A 22826-nucleotide genomic window follows, 5' to 3' on the forward strand; every position below is an offset into this window, starting at 1 on the left:
TAAGAATGTGCATAGATCTATGTAATCCCATCACCCCTCTCAGTCAGTGCATGGGATGGCAGATCAAGCAAACCCTTATCCTTATGTCCTTCTGTTCATTTAAAAATCTGTATTAAGTGGAAACCATTCTCAGAATCATTATCCCTATATTTTGAGGCTGGAAAAGTCATCAGAAAGGGTGTGACAATCGTTCAGGAAAGCGTAATAAATATTAATAGAACTTTTTCTTTTGAGTGGGGCTGCATTTCTACATACTTGTAGGTCCTGGGACATGAGGCAGGAATCATTCTGCTCCAGATGGAAAGAACTTTGAGGGGCTGTTGCCTGCAATAACCAGGGTCTGCACACTAGACTCAAGTCAGTTTCCAAACTCAAGAGTTGGTTTTAATGAGTGTAGACCCAAGCTATTTCTGGTTCCAGATCACTGCAGACCTTCTTGGAGTTGATGGAGTCATTAGAGATCTTGGGAAGAGATGACCCTAAGTCCATGGACACCACTTTAGGGCACTGGGGTCCCCTGAAATTCAGGAAGTGTAAGGCAGATGACCTATGGAACATATCTGGAGGCTAGAGGGGCACTGGGAGGGGGTTCTTTGTTATTTGGTTGGCATGCTTCATGGAAAACCAAGAACTCCTTAACCCAGGAATTCTTTTTCAAAAATTAAAAAATAGTGATTCCAACGTTGACTCTTCTCTCTTTGGACTTGAAATTCACATAGCAATACCTAGAAGAGACCTGGACTCAAAATCAAGAACTATAGGTTCAGACTGCAGTGGGGCTCATTGAGACAATCTGTTAGCTTAGTGCAACATGCATTTACTGAGCATCTACTGTGTGCAAGGGATTGACCAGGCTCCACCCCAGTGTGCAGGAATGAAGACCATTTTTACAGACGAACACACTGAAACTGCACGTAGCGTGAGCTCTGCCCAGCATGGGAGATTTTTAATCATTGTGTGCTGCCTAGAATCAAGAGAGGTTATATGGCAGCACTCCCACCTGAGTTGGAAGATTATGTAGAGAAACCTGAGGATGAATCACAGCCTCCTGCCCCACCCCGAGCGGGGCAAAGGGAACATGCACTCCGGCTTGATCTGGGAAAGAGACAGAGCCTTCAGGGATGAGTGGAGGCCAAGGTGCAGCCTCAGTGTGTGCTTCCAGACCACAGAGAGGCCCAAGGAGGGGCAATACCCGTGTCCCCTTCAGCCGTGGCTCCCTCTGCCATCAGTGGAGCCAGTATGTCTGCGCCAGCCTAGGCACTTCAGGAGAAAGGACACGTCCCAAACCAAGTGCATTTCCATTTCCTTGAGAAAACTATTTTGCTAGTTATTTCAGTTCACTTAAAATATTTCAGTATCATCTCCACCAAGGGCAACAGTGGACTTGGGGCTAGAGACAGGGCCAGAGATATAAACCCACAAGCCACTTGGGACAGATTGAAAATAAATTTTTACAGCTTTTAAAATATTTCACTATTATTTCCACTTGCAAGTCCAAATCATACTGTTTTCATAACTTATCAAAAGCACTTAATGGTAGCTAACGTTTGTGGAATGCTGTCTGTGCTCCAGGCACTATGCTAAGTATGGTACTTCACCTGCATTACCTTCCTCAATTTCAACTGAAAGAAGCAAATATAACAAAGGCAAGAAAATATGACTGATGTCTCTAACCTGGGTCAGCCACAAATGGGCTCTGGTGGTGCCAGTGCCAGGCGGCTAGCTGGTCCCAGAGCTACAACTGTGGTTTGACCTTGGCTGCAGACAGGGCTAAGCTATGGTCGATGGGACAGCACAGTTGGTTAGGATCTGATTCAGTTCACGTGAGAGGAAGGAGGAGGCTGCTTGATTGTTCAAAGAGAAGACTCTGGTTTTTGAATGAGCTTCTAGGAAACGTTCCTCATCTGCTCTTTCCTCATCTGCTGTAGCTCCCACCTCTCACCACGTCTAAGTGGAACCAAAACATTTTATTCTCTAAACCCCCAGAGTGCTTGAATTTATTATTATAAGTCATACTGTGATTTTGAGCCACTTAATTGCTCTACGTCTTGGTTTGCTCATCTGAAAAATGGGGATCATAAAGGTACCCACTTCTCAGAGTTGTTTCAAAGATTAAATGAGAAAATAGGGGTCAAGAATTGAGATGGTGCCTGGTGCACAGTGAACATGCCATAAAAGGTAGCTTGTACCCTGGAGTTTTTGGCCTCATCCGTTATCTCAGGACGGTGGAGAAGCAGGAACACTACTTTCTCGGTTCATGTAATTCACAGACTTGTTTCCTTTGTGTCAGCTGCTCTTACAGCACTGACCATTAATCTCCATTTCAATCTCAAAGGGATGAGGGGAAGCTAAAATGGTATTAACTTGCAAAGGGTTTCGAGAGACCCTACTTTTTCACTGCAAGGACAAGAGATTAGCAAGATGGTTACTAAGGGGTGTTAGGAAATCTCTACCCCATCAGGTCTTTAAAAACAAACTGGACACAGCCCTGTCAAGAACAGTCTTATGTTTGAAAAGTGCTTTAAAAAGGGGGCAGAACCAGGAAACTAATAGGGGCTCCCTGAAGGTTCTTTTCTATTGCCTTAACTCTGGAAAGTCAAGAGCACAGTTCAGTATCGAATTCACTTCTGTTCTCTGTCATCTGTATTTTTACCCTCACATAGGCCTCAGTTGGGAATCTTGCCCCCTTTGAAACATGTTTTTTGTTGAACTACGTTTGCTGAGATATAAGACGCAGAGGAGCGAGGGGAAGGGGCACCCCTCCGGGTGAAGCAGGCCCATTACCATCTGTCTGGTAGTTGAGCGCCACGAGCTGTATCCCATGGAGCCAGAAGAGGAGGGGGCTGGGGTTGGATGAGTCGATGCGGGTGGCGGCCGGATACGTCCTCAGCAGCTGGCAGGCAGTGTGCTGGATCAGTTTCTGAGAATACCTGCGACACAGACGTTTGGCAGCATTTTCATTCAGCGAGGAGATGTGGTAGCATTTGGGAGTTCTAATGATAGCGCTGAGGGACGTGGCTGGGTTGACAGAGGAAGGCGAGTCCTCCCAGGCCTGTCGGATTCCTTCACAGGAACCTAAACCCCCCAAAGATTAGCCTCAGATTAGTGCAGAAAACTTGACATATTTTAGCAAGAGAAACCTGAACAACACCCCAGGAAAGAATCACAACACATCACACATCAGAATACATCTTGAGTGTTACTTGTGAGTGAGTCCACTACCTTGAGACCAAATGATAGCTATCGAGGGTATGCCTTTCTACTTGCTAGATGGGATGCTACCCATTCAAGGGTCAATAAATAATAAAGCCAATTAGACCTTCCCCCAGAAAGGGATATCTAAAATGAGTGCCGCAACACCATTTTAAATTAAAAGCCTGAAAGTCCTTTGCCTCAGTACCTCATCTGTCCTGTGGATATATTTGCATAAATACACAACAGTATATGTATAAGGGTGCTCAATCTAGCAGTGCTTTTTATAGCAAGAAAAAAAAAAAAAAAGCAACAAAAAACCCGGGAAGCAACCCAACAGTTCCACCAGTGAGGAAGTGGTTAAATAAATGCATATCCACACACTGGAATACCACAGGGGCAATAAGGAGAAGGTAGATTATATGTACAGAAAGCTATATGGAAAGTTATTGCAAGTATAAAAGTTATACAAGTTATGTTCAGTTATATCCCATTTGGATTATCTTAAAAAGGATCTTATTTTTCTTGAACTAAACACAATAAACTTAACAGTGGTTACCTCTGGGGAATAGAACTGGGACATTGTGAGTGGAAAGAAACTTTAATAATATTCTGTATTGTTTGAGTTTTTTAACTATGAGAATTTATTACTTTGACAATAAAAAGTAATTAGAGATAAAATGGATATATCTTCTGGAGTTATAATGGTGAAGAGTGCAGTTCCAAGAACCACTAGAAGGTTCCAAGGTGGCTCCAATTTTTATTTTTGAGGCAAACAGCGTTAGAACACCTTCAGTGAAATGCTATGTTTTAGGAAGTTAAGAGGGTAATTTTGTAATTAAAAAAATATTTATACCACACTTAGATAACATGAACATTCATGAAAATAAAAAAAGATTTAAAAAGTTCCAGCGAAGTGCTTAGTGAAACACTGGAATCCTCCAGCATGCAGATTCAAGCAAAGATACTGTTAGAAGGTGACTTTACTTTTTCCAGATGTTTTGTTAAGTGATGCTGTCTCCCCGGGGCTCATTCTGCCCGGATTGTTGCCAAAAATGGACTTCCTGCTTTTCCTTTCTTTTCCTCTGCTAGAGCCAGATGCATTTAGAGTTGACAGGCCTGTTCCCATAAAATGAAGATAAATAAGCCAAAAACTACAAGCAAGGGAACCCAACATTTTCCATCCCTGTTAATGTTTATTTTGAAGTCCTACTATTCCCTTGTAACCCAGTACAGAAGACCTGCTAGCATTTTTAGCACCGTTAATGATACCATTGCAGGCAATGATAGCAAAGTTTTTATCTCTGTTGGCAAGTGTGACAAGGCCTGCATGATTATTACAGGACAACCACAGATCACACTCACACCCATCTGATTGTACACCAGAAAGATTTTGAAAAATTGCGTGAAAAGAAAGTGCTCCAGAACCTAATCAAGCAGTATGGAGAGATGAAAGAATGGCCAAGAGCCTGAGCGGTAGCATCATAATTGTCTAGGATCAGTTCCTTCCTGAATGAGCTTTGACTTAACATCTGCCTTCTTGATTCCTCAGTTTTCTTATCTACAAAATGGGTGCAATGATAGGAACTCACTCACAGGGTTAATCTGAGGATTGAATGGGAAACAGATTATGATGGTAATCATGTTTCATGGCTTCTCTTTCTCTCTTCTGGTCCAATCACTCCCTGAATCCTTCCTGCCTGTCACAGTGCCGCGCAGTGGGAACTTCACAGATATTTGCTGAATGAGGAAATGAATGCACACCATGCAGACCTGGCTCCAGGGCAGGAAGTGTAATTTAAAGTCACCAGTGCCTCCAAACCATTCTCACTGTCTGCAATTGTACCATTAGGGAGTATTTCCTTTAACTGAAGCAGCATTCAGAGGGGCCACTTTGAGATGAAAATTTATCTTCCAAGAACATCATCAGAGAAGACAGGATAAAGTAGTGTTTAATAAGAGTATAGACTCTAGTGTTTAAACCCTGTTCCCTGCGATGTGACCTCACACAAATTACTTAACCTCTCTGATCACTTCTTCTTCATCTCCAAAAGGGTCATGGTTAGGATTAAATGAGATAATGTATATCCGCATACTTAATAGAGTGTCCTGTTCAGAGAAAATGCTCAGTACACAGCAGCTGTGGGGTTTCTACATTTTTTTTTTTCTCTAAAGTATCCAAAACTGCAAAGATGCACAAACTTGGAACAGTGAATTCTTATGCTTTATCTTAAAACTTTATGTGAATTTTGCCCTCTACACAATGATCTAACAATGGATTTTCTCCCGAGTAAAAGAGATGAGGGGTCAGAGTGAGGGGCCATGTTCTTTCTGAGGTTTTTGCACACACCCCAGCACATGTTGACATCCTCCAGGGGTATGTGGGCCCTCCGGTAAGGAGCCTGGAGTGAGCCTGAGGTGGGGTGAGCACACGAAGAAACAAGGGCTGGGTGATAAAGAAAGGGGAAGGAATCTGGAGAGGCCCAGAGAAGTAATCGAAGGAGCAACAAAGAACCTTCATCTCCCCTGCTGGTCTGTTCACCAATGAAAATGACAACAGCCATTTCGAGGGAGCCAACTATTTTCCAGATAGTGTGCTAATCACGTTGCATACCTTATCGCTACTTTTTACAATAACCCTGCAAGTTAGCAATGTTATGCCTCTTTCGCAGGTAGGGAATCCGAAGTGCAGAGAAGTTATAGAACTGTCCTGGCCAAGCTCACTGAGTAGTGGAGCCCTGCCACTGAAGCAGGTCTGTGATCTTGGGGAAGTTACTTTACTTCTGGGGAAGGACATACCCATGATCTTCATGGTGCCTCACTGCTTGGAAGAGTTTTTTGCATGTGGCTCCTTGGAAGGGACTTGGGATGGTGAAAGGTGAGATGCATTGAAATTGATAACGTAGCAAAATTAAAATCAACAGTGTAGCAAAATGAACAGTTTTTATTATTGTAATTAATATAATTTATTAAGTTATGGCTCAAGAAAATGAACACATTATGGTATTTTCCTCCTGAGCATCAAAACTAATCATAATGGCAATAAATATTTAGAAGGTATTACGACAATGATTCTGGCAATATAATTTAGTCATTTTGAGAAAGAAAATAAATTTGGGGAAAGAAAAATGTAAGAAACTTCAATTACTAAAATAATATATTAGAATATAGCATACCTATAAAGAATGTGTGTTATATAAACACTTAAAAAAAACAGCATACTTGGAATTTTAAAAATAAGTCAAATAACCCCATGCTTCGCCTGTGTCTCAAGTCAAAAGCTAGACCAAATGACGTTTAGACCCTTCCACAATTCTCTACCTGTACAGAAACTTTATCTCTCATAGTGGCTTCAAATATCTCTTGGAATTTGTGCTCTTTGTTTACTCAGTGCTTGAGAGGAAAAGACAAAGCCAGAGGAATGGTTTGGGTGCAGTGGCAGCTGAATTTATAAAGAACAAGAGATGCAGTGAGTATGATTCTTGGATGGAGTGGTCTTCACATCTGTTCCTGTGATGAAGGACATGCAGGCCATGAGGCTCTTTGACAGTGAAAGGATTTTACCCCGTGATAAGAACAATTTCACCAGCTGCAGATATGGTCATACTGTACTTATGAGACAGAAAGTCAGGATCTGTGAAACTAAACCTACATAGCTAAGGTCTTGCATTTCTTTGAAATCTTTGCTTGCTACTTATTTATTCTCATCCTCCTCAACAGAATTTGCTAGTAGATAAGCAGTAGCAGCTACCAGAAGTTTAAAAACAGTTTATGGGAGAAAACTTAAAATTGAGAAAGCTCCATCTACGATTTTTTTTCCCCTTCTGGTGTGTGAACAGACCACTCATTACCTAGTTTTTCAATAGCCCAGGACCTCTGTCCCATTTGCAGGGCAGAGTGTGAGAACTAGGGCTTAAGATAAGCCTCTGGAAGCCAGGATCCGCGTCTAGACCATCTTAAAAAAAATGAGGGTTGGGGGCTTCCCTGGTGGCACAGTGGTTGAGAGTCCGCCTGCCAATTCAGGGGACACAGGTTCGTGCCCCGGTCCGGGAGGATCTCGTGTGCCGCGGAGCGGCTGGGCCCGTGAGCCATGGCCGCTGAGCCTGCGCGTCCGGAGCCTGTGCTCCGCAACAGTAGAGGCCGCAACAGTGAGAGGCCCGCGTACCGAAAAAAAAAAAAATGAGGGTTGTTATTTTAACTTCCCTCTCTAGACCAAGTTCATATATGCTGCTTACTAACATTTGGACGGATCCCCCAATTCCAGCTGCTCTCCTGTCCTCAGAAATCTTGTACAAGGGAATCCTTCTTAATAGAAGAAGATGAATTTTTCTGACTTCTATATATTTATGGACTTTCCTGTTTGCCCTCCACCTCCTGCTGCCCCATCTGGATGAGCTCATTGACAGTACACCCTAACAAGAGAGGCAGGGTAGTGCTAGGGTTAAAGGCAGGACTTTGGAGATAGACAGGCTTCAGAATCATAGTTCTACCACTTATTAACTGAAGTGCATATTTCTGCGGGGGCAGTGGTTTATCAGCTTAAGTTCACTTGTACTTCTAAAAATGGCCAACTGGGGAAACCTCTCCACTGAAACTGTGTCCTTGATCTTTGCAGTTTGGGTGGAGACTCACTACCCAGCTCAGGGATGGGGCACGTGACCTAAGCCCTAGACAGCCGGAGCACTGCATGTCCTTGGCCACAGTGACCGGTTCAGGGATGGGCAAAGGATCCAGTGAAAAACCATGAAACTGCTGCTGAAAGTTCTGGAAGAGACTCATACTGAAGCTGAATCTAGAAGTATGCGGTGTTAGCCTGCTGCAGCTGCCTTGCAACCGCAAAGGGAAAAGAGCCAACATGGTAGCAGCAGAGTGAGAAATGTGGAGAGAGAAAAGCCCTGGACCAAGCTGTACCTGAAACTCATATATCCCTTCACTTTTCAACACATAAGCCAATAAATTTCTTCTTTGCTTAAGTAACTTCTGCCACTTTCAAACAAAAGAGTCTTAACTGATATGCTCTGAAACCTTGGGCCAATTATTTCATCTCTCTCAGACTGTTATTTAGAAATGGAGATAAATCCACCTACTCATAGAATTATTATGGAGTCATTTAAGATGATGTACATCAAATACGTAGCATAAATCCTGGTATTAAGTGCTTAATAAATTTTAGCTATTAGATGTTATGAATATTATTATTATTAACTATAATGGAGAGACATGATATGATCTGAAAAATGAACATTTTATGGTATTCTCCTCATCAGCATCAAAGCAAATAATAATAAAATATTTATTAGATGCTGTAACAATGATTTCAGCAACACAATTTAGCTATTTGGAGAGCATGCACAATGCCCAATTAAATAAATAGCATATTTTAATCTTTTGGTATCTTTAAATGTTATAAATGATACTGTCTATTCTTTTTCTTTTTAACACCTTTATTGGGGTATAATTGCTTTACAATGGTGTGTTAGTTTCTGCTTTATAACAGAGTGAATCAGTTAGATACTGTCTATTCTTTTTGTTTTTAACTTTTATTTTATATTGGAGTACTTGATTAACAACATTGTGTTAGTTTCAGGTGTACAGCAAAGTGATTCAGTTATACATACAAATTTCCAAATTATTTTTCCATTTAAGTTGTTACATAATATTGAGCAGAGTTCCCTGTGCTATACATTAGGTCCCTGCTGGTTATCCATTTTAAATACAGTGTGTAGATGTAAATCCCAAACTCCCTAACTATTCCCCCCACCCGACTCCCGGTAACCACCAGTTCATTCTCTAAGTCAGTGAGTCTGTTTCTGTTTGTAAATAAGTTCATTTGATCCTGTCTATTCTTACCTGGAAACTTTACTGCTTGGCAATAGATGACAAGGTCAGAAAGCTCTGGTGCAATCTGTCTGCTTTCCTTTTTATTCTGAGGAAGATAAAATTCTTCTCCCAGTTCCATGTCATAAACCTAACAAGGGAAAAATGATACTGGTTTACAGGGAAGGTATATATGCCACTCACCTTGGAATCCCTAAAGCTCTTTGTTCCTTTCTCATGTCATCACTGTGTTTCACTTGCTCTATCTTATCCATATACATGTCCTAACACCTTCCCTAGAGAAAAGCTTTCTGAGAGCAAGGGCTGAGTCTAACTCATTCTTCATCTTCCCTCAGAGCACAGTCCAGCGTCTTAAATGTGGAACACTCAATGCATAGTTGTTGAATGAACAGATAGTGGAGTATGTATCTCCTGTGGCTCAAATTTTTGGCGTATTTTATTATTTTGTTGTCCAACAATGTCACTGTAACTATGTCTATAGATTTGCTCAGAGTCTATACACCGTGAGGCACTTGAGGGTTGGGTCCGGGTATCTCATTTTTCTTTCTATTCTTGTTGTCCTTCCTCTGTTAACACTTCCCAATCGGCCCTGTTTATCTTCCTGGTCATCCCAAACACCTTTAATACTTCTAGCAATTCCTTGAACGTACCAGCCTCCTGGTCTGAATGCCCTGTTTCTGTCTGCTTCTCAACATCATCACGCTCTGATTACACTGTGTAATCACTGTTCTTTGTACTTATCTACAAGCACTGTTTACATGTTTGTCTCCATGGCCAAATCACCTCCTGCGCTATCTCAGCACCTGCCACACACTACATCTTCAGTAGGTATTGGCTGGACGAATCGATGACTAACCTTCTATAAATTGCAGATGGGGGTCCCATATCATCACCATGTGGACTTTGGTGTCTAAGGGAAAGTGAGCGGAGAGGTGAAGGGAAAGGATAGGGAGGGAGTGAAATCCTATCTGAAACTGACGGTCCAAGTGTAATTTAACAGAAACCATTCACCCACCTTTCCTTTGTTGCAAGCAGAGTTATCTGCTTTCTTTATCCTCTTGGGGATTTCTTCATTATACTCAAACTGAAGTTTGTCATTACATGATTTATTTTCAGGTCTGTCTTCTAGAATGTTGTCTGAAAATGAGTTGGCAGGCTTCAGCAAACAAGAACTGAATGCTTCACTTAAGGGCTATGGCTACATCGTTGCAAGGATATCCAGGTACTTGTGCTTATCTGTAATGTAAGACTGAGGCACTGGCTACATGTTACCAAAATGATGGCTTGAAGTATAATTTTAAAAATCTGTTAAATGATACATTTATTTTTGATTGAATAGACTAATTTACCAGTAGTTTTGGTACCATATAGACGTAATCTAAATGAGAAAGCTCATTTTCATACAGATGGTTGGAACTGTGCAAACATTATGGAAGATACCCTGTCAAGAAGCTCTCAGCACACAAGTTTGGGAAGGATTTAGTGGTTGAAGCACTTCTAGATGGTGCAGGCATGATTTAATTACTCTCACTTTAAAATGAAGCTATTAGCTTTTTTTACCTCTAGAAATGTCAAAACCGGAGGGAAAAAGACACTTATTTGCAATGCAGTTTTCACAATTATGCTTAATTGGAAAGTAATTTTTTCATAACTGTCTATCAATTTATTAAGGGAAAATCTTAAGGATAGGAATTAAAATATATCTAAAAATTTCCAAAGTATGACAGATAATCTTATACTTTGCTCTTGCTTTGGTATTACTATTCAAAATGATTTTAAAGGTGTTAGAGATATAACATGATTATGTTCTTTTAAAAGGAAAAACGAAAAACAAGAAAGCTCATTTCTCACCCATGATTTTACTATCTCATCAGATCACAAATGCTTAGACCAAAATATCCTTATACCAAATCAGGGCCATGCAGGCTGCCAAGAAATAAACGAGATCAATCATTTAATTACATTTTTATTCTTATGAGGGTCACAACTTCATGCTAATCAGGCCTAAGCAAATGGAAACAGAATGCCGACATTCATGCAGTTACAAGGTCAGGTTCAAGTGGCTTTACCTTCCTGACTGTTAGGAACAGGAGAAGCGGTAAGGACATCTGCTACAGAAAAACAGAATCAGAAAGGGGATAAAAGTAAGGAAAATAAAGGCAAAAAGCCAGATAAATTAAACTAAGGTATGAAGCAAAGCATGAATAACAACAGCTTAGATTACAAGGTAAATGAAATAAGAAATCTTCCATCGATGTAATATTTTGACTATTAAGGGATGCAAAGGCTAGCAATAAAAGAAGTGCAAACATTGTTAACGTTAATCACGCTGCCACATTCACATTGTGTATTTTCAGCTACTGATTGTCCTAATACTCCCCAAAATACTTTATGTCAAATGGATATAAATTGATTAATTTGTTAGAATCATGCAGTCATTAGACTTCATATATACGAAGTCATAGAATGTCTATATGAAGTTGGAAATTCAAATCTCTACTCTAGTGCATGTTCAAAGCTAGTCAAGATAAACAGCAAGGTTGGGAAAAAATTAATTAATGTTTATTTAATAAAATTTGATTGAATAAATATTCATCAAGAACTTGGTGGCCAAAAGGCAGAGTAGCAGTTCTTGAAATACTTGAGCCTCATTTGCAACTTCCTTTAGATTTTCTGGAAGTAATTTTGTGCCTAGGAACTATCACATTTTTTCTTTTAAAGCGTTCTTTTTTTAAATTAATGTATTTTGTTTTATTTATTTTTGGCTGTGTTGGATCTTCGTTGCTGTGTGTGGGCTTTCTCTGGTTGTGGCGAGCAGGGGCTACTCTTCGTTGTGGTGCACAGGCTTCTCATTGCGGTGGCTTCTCTTGTTGCAGAGCACGGGCTCTAGGCGCGCAGGCTTCAGTAGTTGTGGCACGCAGGCTTCAGCAGTTGTGGCTCGCGGGCTCTAGAGCGCAGGCTCAGTAGTTGTGGAGCACAGGCTTAAGTTGCTCTGCGGCATGTGGGGTCTTCCCGGACCAGGGCTCGAACCCATGTCCCCTGCATTGGCAGGCGGATTCTTAACCACTGCGCCAGCAGGGAAACCCAGAACTATCACATTTTTATAGCCAAAAGAGGTTTTAGACGAATTTGCTCATTTTATATATGTGAAAACTGAGGACTAGAGCTGTCACAGAGATAAACTGGGCCACCCAGACTTTAGAGACGGGTTTCTAGCCTGAGGTGCCTGCGAGGGGCTCAGAAGGCCTGTGAAAACTCTTGCAATTTTATGTAGAAATTTGAGACCATGTTTATTTCTCTGAGGGGACTGGTCACAGCTTCCATCTCATCCTCAAAGGGATCCATCATTACAAGAAGCTTAGAAACATTTGGGGTCCTGCTAAGAAGCTGGGAATGGTTCTACCCTCAGCAAGCAGGTTTCTGTTTTCTTCTCATCTCAGCCAGAGAAAGTAAGGTTGAGGGAAGGAGGCAGGGATGAGCTCGGCACCACAAACCATGAGCGAAAGTGCAAGACTGTCTGGCATTTAACAGTAGCATCAGGAAGCCTTAATAGGGTAAGCTTAAATAAGTCCCGGCATAATCAACTACAAGGCCTATTTGGGAATCCGTCAGTCAAAGGACTCTTTTAATGAAATGGGAAATTATCATGTGGTGGTATTGGAATTAACTGTCATAGATCATAGATGTTAGTGCTAGAAGGGAGAACATCTGACAACCCGTGTGACAAAATCTTCCCATTATGCCTCTGAGGGGCCTAAAGTCTAGAGTGGTGAAAAGACATTGACCCAAGGTCTCACAGTCTATTGGAGCAGAACCTGAGGGTGCTTTCCATGTATACCCCACCCCAGCACATGTGGGTTTTTAAAAAGCGTGCAACTGTCCTAGAGATTCAGTGGGGTAGGGTTTAAATTTTACCCTCCTAACTGAAAATAAATCAGAAAGCTCCTTCCCCCACCTTCCCTATGCATTTTGTTATCTGCATATCAAAACGTCCTATACTACTATTACTAATAATTAAGAAAAGTCTTTTCTTTCCTGTTTTCAAAAGTACAGAAAAAAACACAGAAGTATTTTATGATAGAGAGTGAATTTACCTTCCAGAGCACTAACTTCTCACAGGGGCAGATAACATCTGGATTTGGTTGATTTCTTAAATGTGGTTTTCATTTCTTATCAAATAAATTTGTTCTATGAAACAACATTACCATGACTGTGGTAGAGATCCACGGGGAGGAATAAGTCAATATAAAAAGATTCATACTCCCACGACTTCTGAGGAATAGGATACAAGAAATGACCTTGACTCTTTCCCATTTTCTCCCACTTTCGACCTCCCCATTAGAGAATATGCCCTCGTGTTATCTGATGGGACTTCAGGTCGGGTACATTGGCTTTTAGTTGATTATATGAAGCAATCAACAATTACTAAGGACAAATATTACATGGACAGAGACTAGTATTGTATTTGGGGGCAGAAAGAGGTTGGACTGTAGCTGCTGGCTATGATGGAGGCTCACAAAACCAAACACGACCAGGAGACAATGGTGCTGCGTGAGAAGCAGATATTTGAAGGAGTGTAGCTTGATTCTCTTAATGCAAGTGGTAAACGGTTGCTGGTCTGGGCATATCTGCATATTAACAAGACAATATCCTACAGAGAAGTAATACAGTTACATTTATAACGTTTAAATAAACAGGAACGTTGGTATCTTTTCATTACTAAATATTTGTCTTTCAGAAGTTGCCAGAATTAAACAGTCTACCATCGGCAGTGGTACCTGAGAAAACATTTTGCAGTCTCTAGCAAATGACACTAATTTAGTGCAAATGAAACACAACTGAAACCTAATTATCTCCTAAGAAGAATCCTTCACCTTTAATAGGTAAGTAACATCATTCATGTGACTTTTTTGTATTGCACCATTAGCCATCACCCGTATCTTTTTGGTGGGGTCAGAAGGAAATGTCTGGTTGGCTTGGTAATGTGAGAACAAGGGAAGGGGGGCAGGGAGTGAAGGGGAGCAGCAGAGAGCACAGGAATGTGATGCTGCCCCCTGCAGGTGGTGCAGGGGAGAGAAAAGAGTCAGCCCATGTCTACAATTCCTGCCAAGAGCATCTGCTACACCAGATGCTGAAAGGGTGGGAACGGGGTCTCTTTGCAGTAATTCCACCTCTTCCTCTAGAAACCAATTTAGGAACAACCCCTGGATTGCTTCCCACACCCTCCTATTCTTTCCTTGAGTGGTGTCTGTAGTGGCTGACAGAATCCCTTTCCCCGCTTGGTCCTTCTTACTAAGCAGCAGGATTCCAGAAACTCTTAGATAATATTACAACAATCGGTATTGTTGGTCTATGGAGCAATAGACTTATTGCCAAGTCTATTGCTAAGAAAAAAAAGACACCCAAAAAACCCATTAGAAAAATCTTCCAGGCACTTCCCTGCGTATAGCATAGGGTTGGCTTTCTTACCGTCAGAGAGGGATTCATAGTCATAATCATATTCGTCCTCTTCATCTTCCTCTTCTTCGTTATTAGCAGGTGGAGGGTTGGCACTGCCACCATTATAAGCCTGAGCTTGCATGGATGCTAGCTGATGAGCCTGTAACATATCAATAATTAAAGACTGCAGATGCCCAGCTACTAAACTTTCATTTATAGCTTACCAAATGACCACCTAAGGCTTACCACAGTCATAAAAAGTGGCTTAACCTAATTTTGATTATTTGAGAAAAGCCCCAAAACTCTACAGTCACTTAAAGCACAACGTCAATACTTAAGTGAATGTTAACGTCCCTACAGGAGGAATCCAGGAGCTTTTAGGAAACAATCACAAGGAATCCGTGTGTGGTGCCCAGCCATCCAGGTTTCCTAGGACAACCCCACCAGGAGAAACCTGGGTGCTTCAAAGAACCACCATCAATCCCAAATGATGAAGAAGCAAATCAGCCCATCCATTTTAGAAAAGTAAATCTCTGCTAAGAAACCAGGTTTTTTTCCCCCTTCTTAAAATACCATCCCTATGGATGAGACTAAAAGAATAGTTTGATTTAAATAAAGTTTTTTCAACAGACCTTTGAACCGTCAGTCAGATTATTTGAACCGTCAGTCAGATTAACAAAATAGGCCTAGAGATTTCTGGAAAATTGATGTGTGCTATCGGGGAGGTCATGTGCTTCTACATCTGACTACAATTACTGTGACGGAATATCACAGGACACAAGAATAAATATAAATCTGGGAGCCTAGCATAAGGAAATAGTCCAACATATAGGCAAAGTTACTTGCGTGAATTAAAAACAGGAAGCAACCTAAAAGTCCAACAATAGAGGAATGACGTCAGTAAACTATGGTGTATCTGCTTGAGAGAATAAGACTTGACAAATAATTGTGATATGTATTTATTGAACAAAGGATACAGAATTTTGTGTGTGTGTATAGATATAAATAATATTTATACATGTAAGCATATACATATATACATGTATCTATGTAAATATATATATAATTCTATATCCTTTGTTCAATAACTCTTTCTGTCTACATATAATGATTATAATTATATAAAATGATGTGCATAAAAGCTTAGCTATTAAATGTCAATACGGTAGGGATTCTTGACCTGTTTTTATGGCACAGGCCCCTTAGGCAGTCTGGTGAGGTAAGGTCCCTTCTCAGAATGATATTTTAAATGCACAGAACAAAATACATAAGATTACAAAGGAAAAAAAGAATGTTGATGCAGTTATTAAATCTTAAAAAAATTTGTGCTATAGGAATATATGTTTATTTATTAACATAGTAAAAAATATATAATGGTAGGTCAAGTAACGTTTCTGAAATAGTGATGAGCATAAATAATTCTTGGAAATATTAGCAACAACTGTGATATAATATGAAACATCTGTGATTTCTACTGGTGACAGAGACATAGATGCTGCCAACTTTACTGTGGTTTGTTCCCTACATTTATAATCAGAGGAAAGGCTAAATTTCAGCTAGAGGTTAGTGAAAATGAAGATGTAATTTTTTTTCGGGAATTCCCTATTGATCCAGTGGTTAGGACTCTGTGCTTCCACTGCAGGGAGCACAGGTTCAATCCCTGGTTGGGGAACTAAGATCTTGTAAGCCGCATGGCGCAGCCAAAAAAAATTTAATTTTTTTCATCTAATTTCATGGACCCCCTGAATTCTGTCTGTGGATATTACTAAGGTTAAGAATCCTTGTGATACAAGTTGTGTTTGGCTTTGGAATTATGTGTTTTAAAATAATTCTTCCTTAAGCTTTCCGAAATGTGGTTATATTACCTTTATAATAAAAATATATACATAAGGAAGATACAATGTAGGCTATGTTGATATCGAGATAAATCTTTTACATGCAGTCTACTCCAGATAACTGGGCATTGTCTAGGCTCAACGTTTTTATGGAACACTAGCTCCATGCGTGTTAATAGCTGTTATGTAAAAAAATGAGAATTACGGTAACCACAAAACACAATGGAAGTTTAAAAACAGCATCTTACAGAAACTGAGTTTCATAGAGCCTTCATTAAATATGCTAAAGGACATCACGGTCCTTCAAAGATCTCCAGTGCAGCATTTCCCACACTTATTTAACCAGGAAAATTTTCTTTTCTTTTTTCAGAGTGTCTCACAGGAGTAGCGTTCTTCCAAGCTTTGGGAAATCTGCTCTAGGCACAAGTGAGCTACAAAAGCAAGTCTATCTGTCCTGGATAAGCAAAGGGCCTTCCTGCAGTAAACATGCAGGATGGAGCCAAGTACCGAGAATGATGATGCCAAGAGCCTGGTGGGCCCCCGACAGAAGGTTTTGAGAACCAATAATGGGGGTGCTGCCGTTCAAAGTCCCACTACCAGGAAATGTCAGAAGGTGGAGTGTCAAGGTCCCTTCGACGCTCAGGTACTTCCCCCAGTGCAGGAAGTATGGAACAGGTGGCCCAGTGCCAGCCAAGAGCTGACTTCCTTATTCTTTGCCATATCCTACTTATTTTGAGGCAGAAGAACAGGACCCCAGCCCTTGATAAAAGCGATTCAGATATAGGTCCGAGGGTTAGAGTGGGGTGTCAGGTGAAGAACTGGCTCACATGGGTCCAGGCAGGAGCCATGTCTCATTTGCTCTGTTCCCCCAGCCCCTAGCACAGCACCTGTCACTGAGCGTGAACTGTCTGAGTCTAGCAGGTTGGAGTTCAGGAGACCAAGGGCAGAATACTGGTGATCTGGCGGGGTATAGTTAAGGATCCTCTGCAAGAGCCTTAGCACAAGCTTGAGGCAGATGGAGGGCTTCAGAAATCCTGCTCAGAGTCAGTGCATCCTTGCTGAGGGTGAGCTCCTTGCACAGAAAGAACCCAGACCTTCTAAGTTGGAGGGTTGGTCTGAGCACACTGGAGCTCCTGGCATGCATTCACCCAACCCCGTGTGAACTCAGATCACCTGGTCCAGACCCACAACCTGCCAGGCAATTAAAAGGTCTTGCAGATATGACTGTCAGTAGTCCCTGGGAAATCACGGGGCTCTGGAAGCGATTTTAAAAACCTGAAAATGGGATTATATTGTCCCATTTTTCCAAAAGGAGGAAGAGTTAAGTTGTGGAAGTTGTATGGTAGAAAGTGTCAAAGTAACACCTGACAGAATCTCAGAATGGATTATTTGGTTGTGGAACACAGAAAATAAAGAGGCAATTAGCAAGAAGAAGCATAGGTTTACTAAGAACAAATCTCCCACACAGTAACCTCTTTGGACTTTGCTGGTAAGGTAACTCACTTTGTGGGAAATAACAGATAAGCAGTATTTTCCAACTTTCAGGGGGATAAGAATTATTTTTAAATAAACAGATTACCAAGTCTTCCTTATGGAAATTCTGATGTAGTTGGGCAGATTTGGGACCTAAGAATCTGTGTCTTTGAAAATGCCCCAGTGATTGTTATCAACGTATCCTACTTCTGTGTTGTCTTTGACAAGGTGTTCCCTGAAGACCTGAATCAGAATCCTGGCTCTGCCACTATGAACTGGGTGGCTTGGAGAAAGTCCCATAAATGCCTAGATCTCAATTTCTATTCTATAAAGAGGTTGAAGCAGATTCTGCAGAAGCCTGGGCTTCAGAGAAGAGAGCACCAGACAAGAGTGATAATCACCTAAACTTGAGGGAGGTCCTGCGAGAAGGGCCACAGGGCTCTCCACTTGGCCGTCCGGCTCAAGGGCAACTTGGGTGAAGGCACAATTTGGAAAACTGCTAATAAATAATTGGATGACGGATGTCAAAATCCACAAAGAACCTTGTATGCTATAATAACAAACCAAAACCAAGAAGAGCAAGTTTAACAGAGATAAATGTGAGACTCTTGCTACACAAAAGTTTAAAATTAATTGTAAACCTGGAAACATGGGGAGACTAGGCATAAGCTTAGTCCTGTGAAAAATAACTGAACTCTTTGCTCTCCACAAACTCAACATGAGCCTGGGAGGCGTTAAAGAATTTAAATAGCGAGAACAGTTCTAGGTTGTATTAACTGAGGTATAAAGTTCAAATGAAGAGAGGTGATGGTTTCACGGTCCTTGTGCTGTCAGACCCTGAGCATTGACTTCTGGAAATCTCGTCTTAAGATTCACAAATCCAAGCATATCCACAGATGGAAGAATATCCAAATATTCTTAATGGAAGTGAAGATTTGACGATTGTTCCAAATAGACTACTCAGCTAGGTCAAACTGGACTTTTGACTCAATCTGACTTGAAATTAAAAAAAAACATTTTATTGGAGTATAGTTGATTTAAAATGTTGTGTTGGTTTCTGCTGTACAGCTCGACTTGACATTTTTTAATCAATGACTTAGGACAAAGGTTCCAAATCTGTTGGGTTCATAGAATCCATCTGTTCTCTGGGAACCACTTAAAGCAGAGTTGGAGTAGGGCCTGGAGGCTTGCAGGTGATGCTCAGAGAGAAATTAAAAGCTCTAGGCCATGACCTAGTTTTACTTTGGACTGTCCACGCTGCCGGGGCTGCACCATTCTAGTCCTGCGGGGGGCTGAGGTTCATGCAGCAACTCTTGGTTGCTGTAATTTTCAGAAGTGGTGTTTCAGGGCCAACAGTGCTCTCCTAAATAGGACAAATAGTTTTGGCAGCTGTCAGTCTGTGGGATGAGTAAGTTCAACCTGGCATATGGACTCAGTGGTCCTGGACCTGAACTTTTTCACAGATCCTTGGGCTGAGGGCCCTCCTATATAGGCAAGTTTGTGGTGCTCGGGGACTAGATCTCCATGGGTGAGGCAGGTACAGAAGTCCCTTGGGGTCCATATGCCACAGTGACACACTGTGCCAACTTCCATGCTGGGAGCACAGGTCTGCTGCTATCGGGGTTCTACTACTGACCTCAGGAGTCATAACCCCATGTTCAAGTGCTCTCCCGACAGGGGACTCTTCTTAAAGAGGACTATAGCGACCACTGTGGGATTGACAGCAGTGAAGCCCAGGCCCAGAGACAAGAGTCACTTATTATCCTGCTCAGAATAAATTAAATAATGAGGTACATTCTACATCAATTTTTCAAAATAAAATTTTATGTAAGTGGGAAGAGTATTTATCAGTCTATTCAGTGGAAAGCCAAAAATCAAATGTATCATTCAAGGAAACTGAATCTTCAAAAACTGGTTACCCATCAGTCATCTGAAAGGTTAGAATGACATGAATTTCTTTGTTCTGGGCACAAAGCATACTCATAACTTCTTTAATAAAACAGTACCTTTTGCTTTAATATATCCACCGGTGTCTGATGGGCTTTTAACTTCTTATTTTTGAGAAGTACTTTCCTCCTGAGTTGGTCAGGTGAGGGAAGCATTGGATCATCTGAGAAATCACTCTCAAATAAGAATTTAGCCACCAGCTTTTCTCCAAACACAGTCTGAAAACAATAAAGGAAAACAAATAATCAATGCCCTTTATCTATACCTGAATCATCAGCTAGATATTTCAGCCCAGTTGAATTGTTCTAAAAATCCTAGGAAGAGGAACTAGGAAAGATGTTGTATCCGTGTGTCCCCCGCCCCCCAGCCCTGAATAGTTTCTTACTGGAAAGAAGGGAAGTGGTTAGAAGGCCAGGAGGAGGGGTCTAGGCCCCTCTCCAGGAGGGCCCAGCTCTAACTATTTAGAAAAATACTCTGGGGTCTGATGTACTAAAGAAAAAGAGATTCAGTTAGAGGCTGTGATTTGTAGAATATGGTCTGTTCCAGACATGGCTAAGAAGTCACAAGGATACAAACCTTGAAGTAGGTAGGAAGTGGGGACAAAAATGAAAAATAATAGGGAGAATTTGTCACCACTGAGTATAAAGAACCACAGACACCATTCTCATAAAGCTTTTCTGAGCACTGGTCTTCAAAGGGAAATGTGTATCCCCCAAGGAGGTGGGTGGTGGGGGAAGGCACAGGATGACTCATTTGGGGTGAGGGCAGAAAACATGTCAGTTTCCATTTCTAGTTATTTTTTAATGAAAAAAAGAACAAAATGGAAGCTTATTAGTGCTTAACGTACAGACTGGAAATGGCGCCCTCAGTCTGTATGTCAGGCACTGTTCATGAAGGTCCCTGAGGGACAAGGAGGGAATCTCTTGACGCAGAGGGAGCAAAGGTGAGTCCCTCACATCTTTGTTTGCTAACAGCTTATTGAGATGATGACAGTTTGGGTGCTTTGGTGGCGGCATGTGGTTAATTTCACAAAAAGACTTCTCTTTGAAATATTTTGTAATGAGATGAAAAGTGATTATGAAAATCTTTTACAACATATAGAAGCTCACATTTTATATAAGGAAAAAGCAGTAAATTAAAGGAGTATTCTAAGTTGTACAATTATCTTTAAAAAAAAAAAGGTATCCTAAAATTTCGGACTTTTTCTGTGTTTATAGTGGGTAGCTGTACTTTGTTACCAGACGACGATGATGATGATGATAAAATCACTGTTAATCTGTTCCTATATGATAAGGGTAATGTTTTAACACTGAGTGAGAAAGTAATTGCTTTTTAAAAAAATAAATTTATTTATTTTATTTATTTATTTTTGGCTGCATTGGGTCTTCGTTGCTGTGCGTGGGCTTTCTCTAGTCGCTGCAAGCGGGGGCTACTCTTCCATGCGGTTCGTGGGCTTCTCATTGCGGTGGCTTCTCTCGCTGCGGAGCACGGGCTCTAGACGTACGGGCTTCAGTAGTTGTGGCTCGCGGGCTCTAGAGAACAGTCTCAGTAGTCGCGGCGCACGGGCTTAGTGCTTAGTTTCTCTGCAGCATGTGGGATCTTCCCAGACCAGGGCTCGAATCTGTGTCCCCTGCATTGGCAGGCGGATTCTTAACCACTGTGCCACCAGGGAAGCCTGAACGTATTTGCTCTTTAGATAAAATCTGTGTTCTGGAAAGAGTAAAGACAGCTGTCTAAAAATATTTCTATTGTGATGTGATTTTGTTGTAGGAAACAATGTGTGTTAACATAAAAACTCAGGCTACCTGGAAGCAGATTTTCTAATGGTTAAAAAATCCTCTAAATGAAGGATTTTACTGGAGTCTGAACTCATATGTTAAAAATATAAAAGGCAACACCTCGGACTTCCCTGGTGGCGCAGTGGTTGAGAGTCCGCCTGCCGATACAGGGGACACGGGTTCGTGCCCTGGTCTGGGAAGATCCCACATGCCGCGGAGCGGCTGGGCCCGTGAGCCACGGCCACTGAGCCTGTGCGTCCGGAGCCTGTGCTCCGCAACGGGAGAGGCCACAACAGTGAGAAGCCCGCGTACCACAAAAAAAAAAAAAAAAGGCAACACCTTTTCAATTAGTTTATAAGAAAAGCTGATTGATACCAGGAAACATATAAATTGTCTAGCCAAATTCCAATAAGAACCTTTGCCTCATTAATGGAATTGAGAAATGAGTACCATGATTTAGCAAGTGCAGTTAATGACATCCCTTTTCCATCTGGATACAGGTATCTTTGTAAGGCATTTTTATCAGCTACTATAGCTGTTAAAGCCAAATATTGAAATAATAAACTAAACTTAAAACCAGACATTCAAGTCAGTGATCACAAAAATTTCCAAAATAATGAAGTGTATTTAATCATATTACTCCCACTAAAAATTTAGATAATAAATAAGTTTATTTAAAATTTTTTTATAATAGCAAAAGGGTTTTTATATCATTAATAAATAATAGTATTTAAAAGTTATTCTTTACTTTATCCTTTCTATGTTACTCTCTTTTATGTTCTATTTTTGCATGTTTTAATTAATGTATAAAATGTTAATAAGTAGGATATGTATATAATTTATGAATAAGTCAATACACACACAACAGGAATGAATACGCGGTATATTTTACTGATGGGGTATGCAATCAAAAAAGTTTAGAGACCATTATTCTAAATGATGGCAAAGAAAAGGCAACATGAAAGGCTAATTAGTTTTGTTGACATTAGTATTTGGGGACATTTCCCTCTAGCCATGCCCCTCCCTCCCACTGAGAGCCATATTCCCATAAACGCCTCTACCAGTGGAGGAAGGAGGAAGTATAATGGCGTATTTGCCCTTAAATCTGTCTGCATTATATTTCCCTTGTATAAGGAAGAGCCGAGCGTTAACAGCACTATTCTGGCCAGTCTAACCTCTTCGCCACCTTGGATCTCCATCTATGAAGTTGGGCCACAAGAAGATTTGACTTATTTGCCCTGAGATATTTTCAGCTTTTCCACATACAACTGACAGGTGACATCCTGGCATCCCTGATTTGTGGTACCAAAAGTGTTGGAAAGTT

General features: G+C 41.0%; 1 protein-coding gene across 2 annotated transcripts in view; it reads right to left on the reverse strand.

The window, feature by feature from the left end:
- The window catches only part of PLCE1 (phospholipase C epsilon 1), a 273926-nt gene that overhangs the window by 23267 nt on the left and 227833 nt on the right, over window positions 1-22826 (reverse strand). For both annotated transcript variants that reach the window (XM_065893739.1, XM_065893740.1), the window contains exons 18-23: window positions 19784-19942; window positions 14500-14629; window positions 10046-10167; window positions 9043-9160; window positions 4180-4311; window positions 2785-3075 (exon numbers count right to left, since the gene is read on the reverse strand). In XM_065893739.1, coding sequence (XP_065749811.1) covers window positions 2785-3075; window positions 4180-4311; window positions 9043-9160; window positions 10046-10167; window positions 14500-14629; window positions 19784-19942 — 952 coding nt within the window. The remainder of the gene's footprint in view (window positions 1-2784; window positions 3076-4179; window positions 4312-9042; window positions 9161-10045; window positions 10168-14499; window positions 14630-19783; window positions 19943-22826) is intronic.

This window comes from Phocoena phocoena, chromosome 16 (assembly GCF_963924675.1).
Source record: "Phocoena phocoena chromosome 16, mPhoPho1.1, whole genome shotgun sequence".
NCBI classification, from domain to species: Eukaryota; Metazoa; Chordata; class Mammalia; order Artiodactyla; family Phocoenidae; genus Phocoena; species Phocoena phocoena.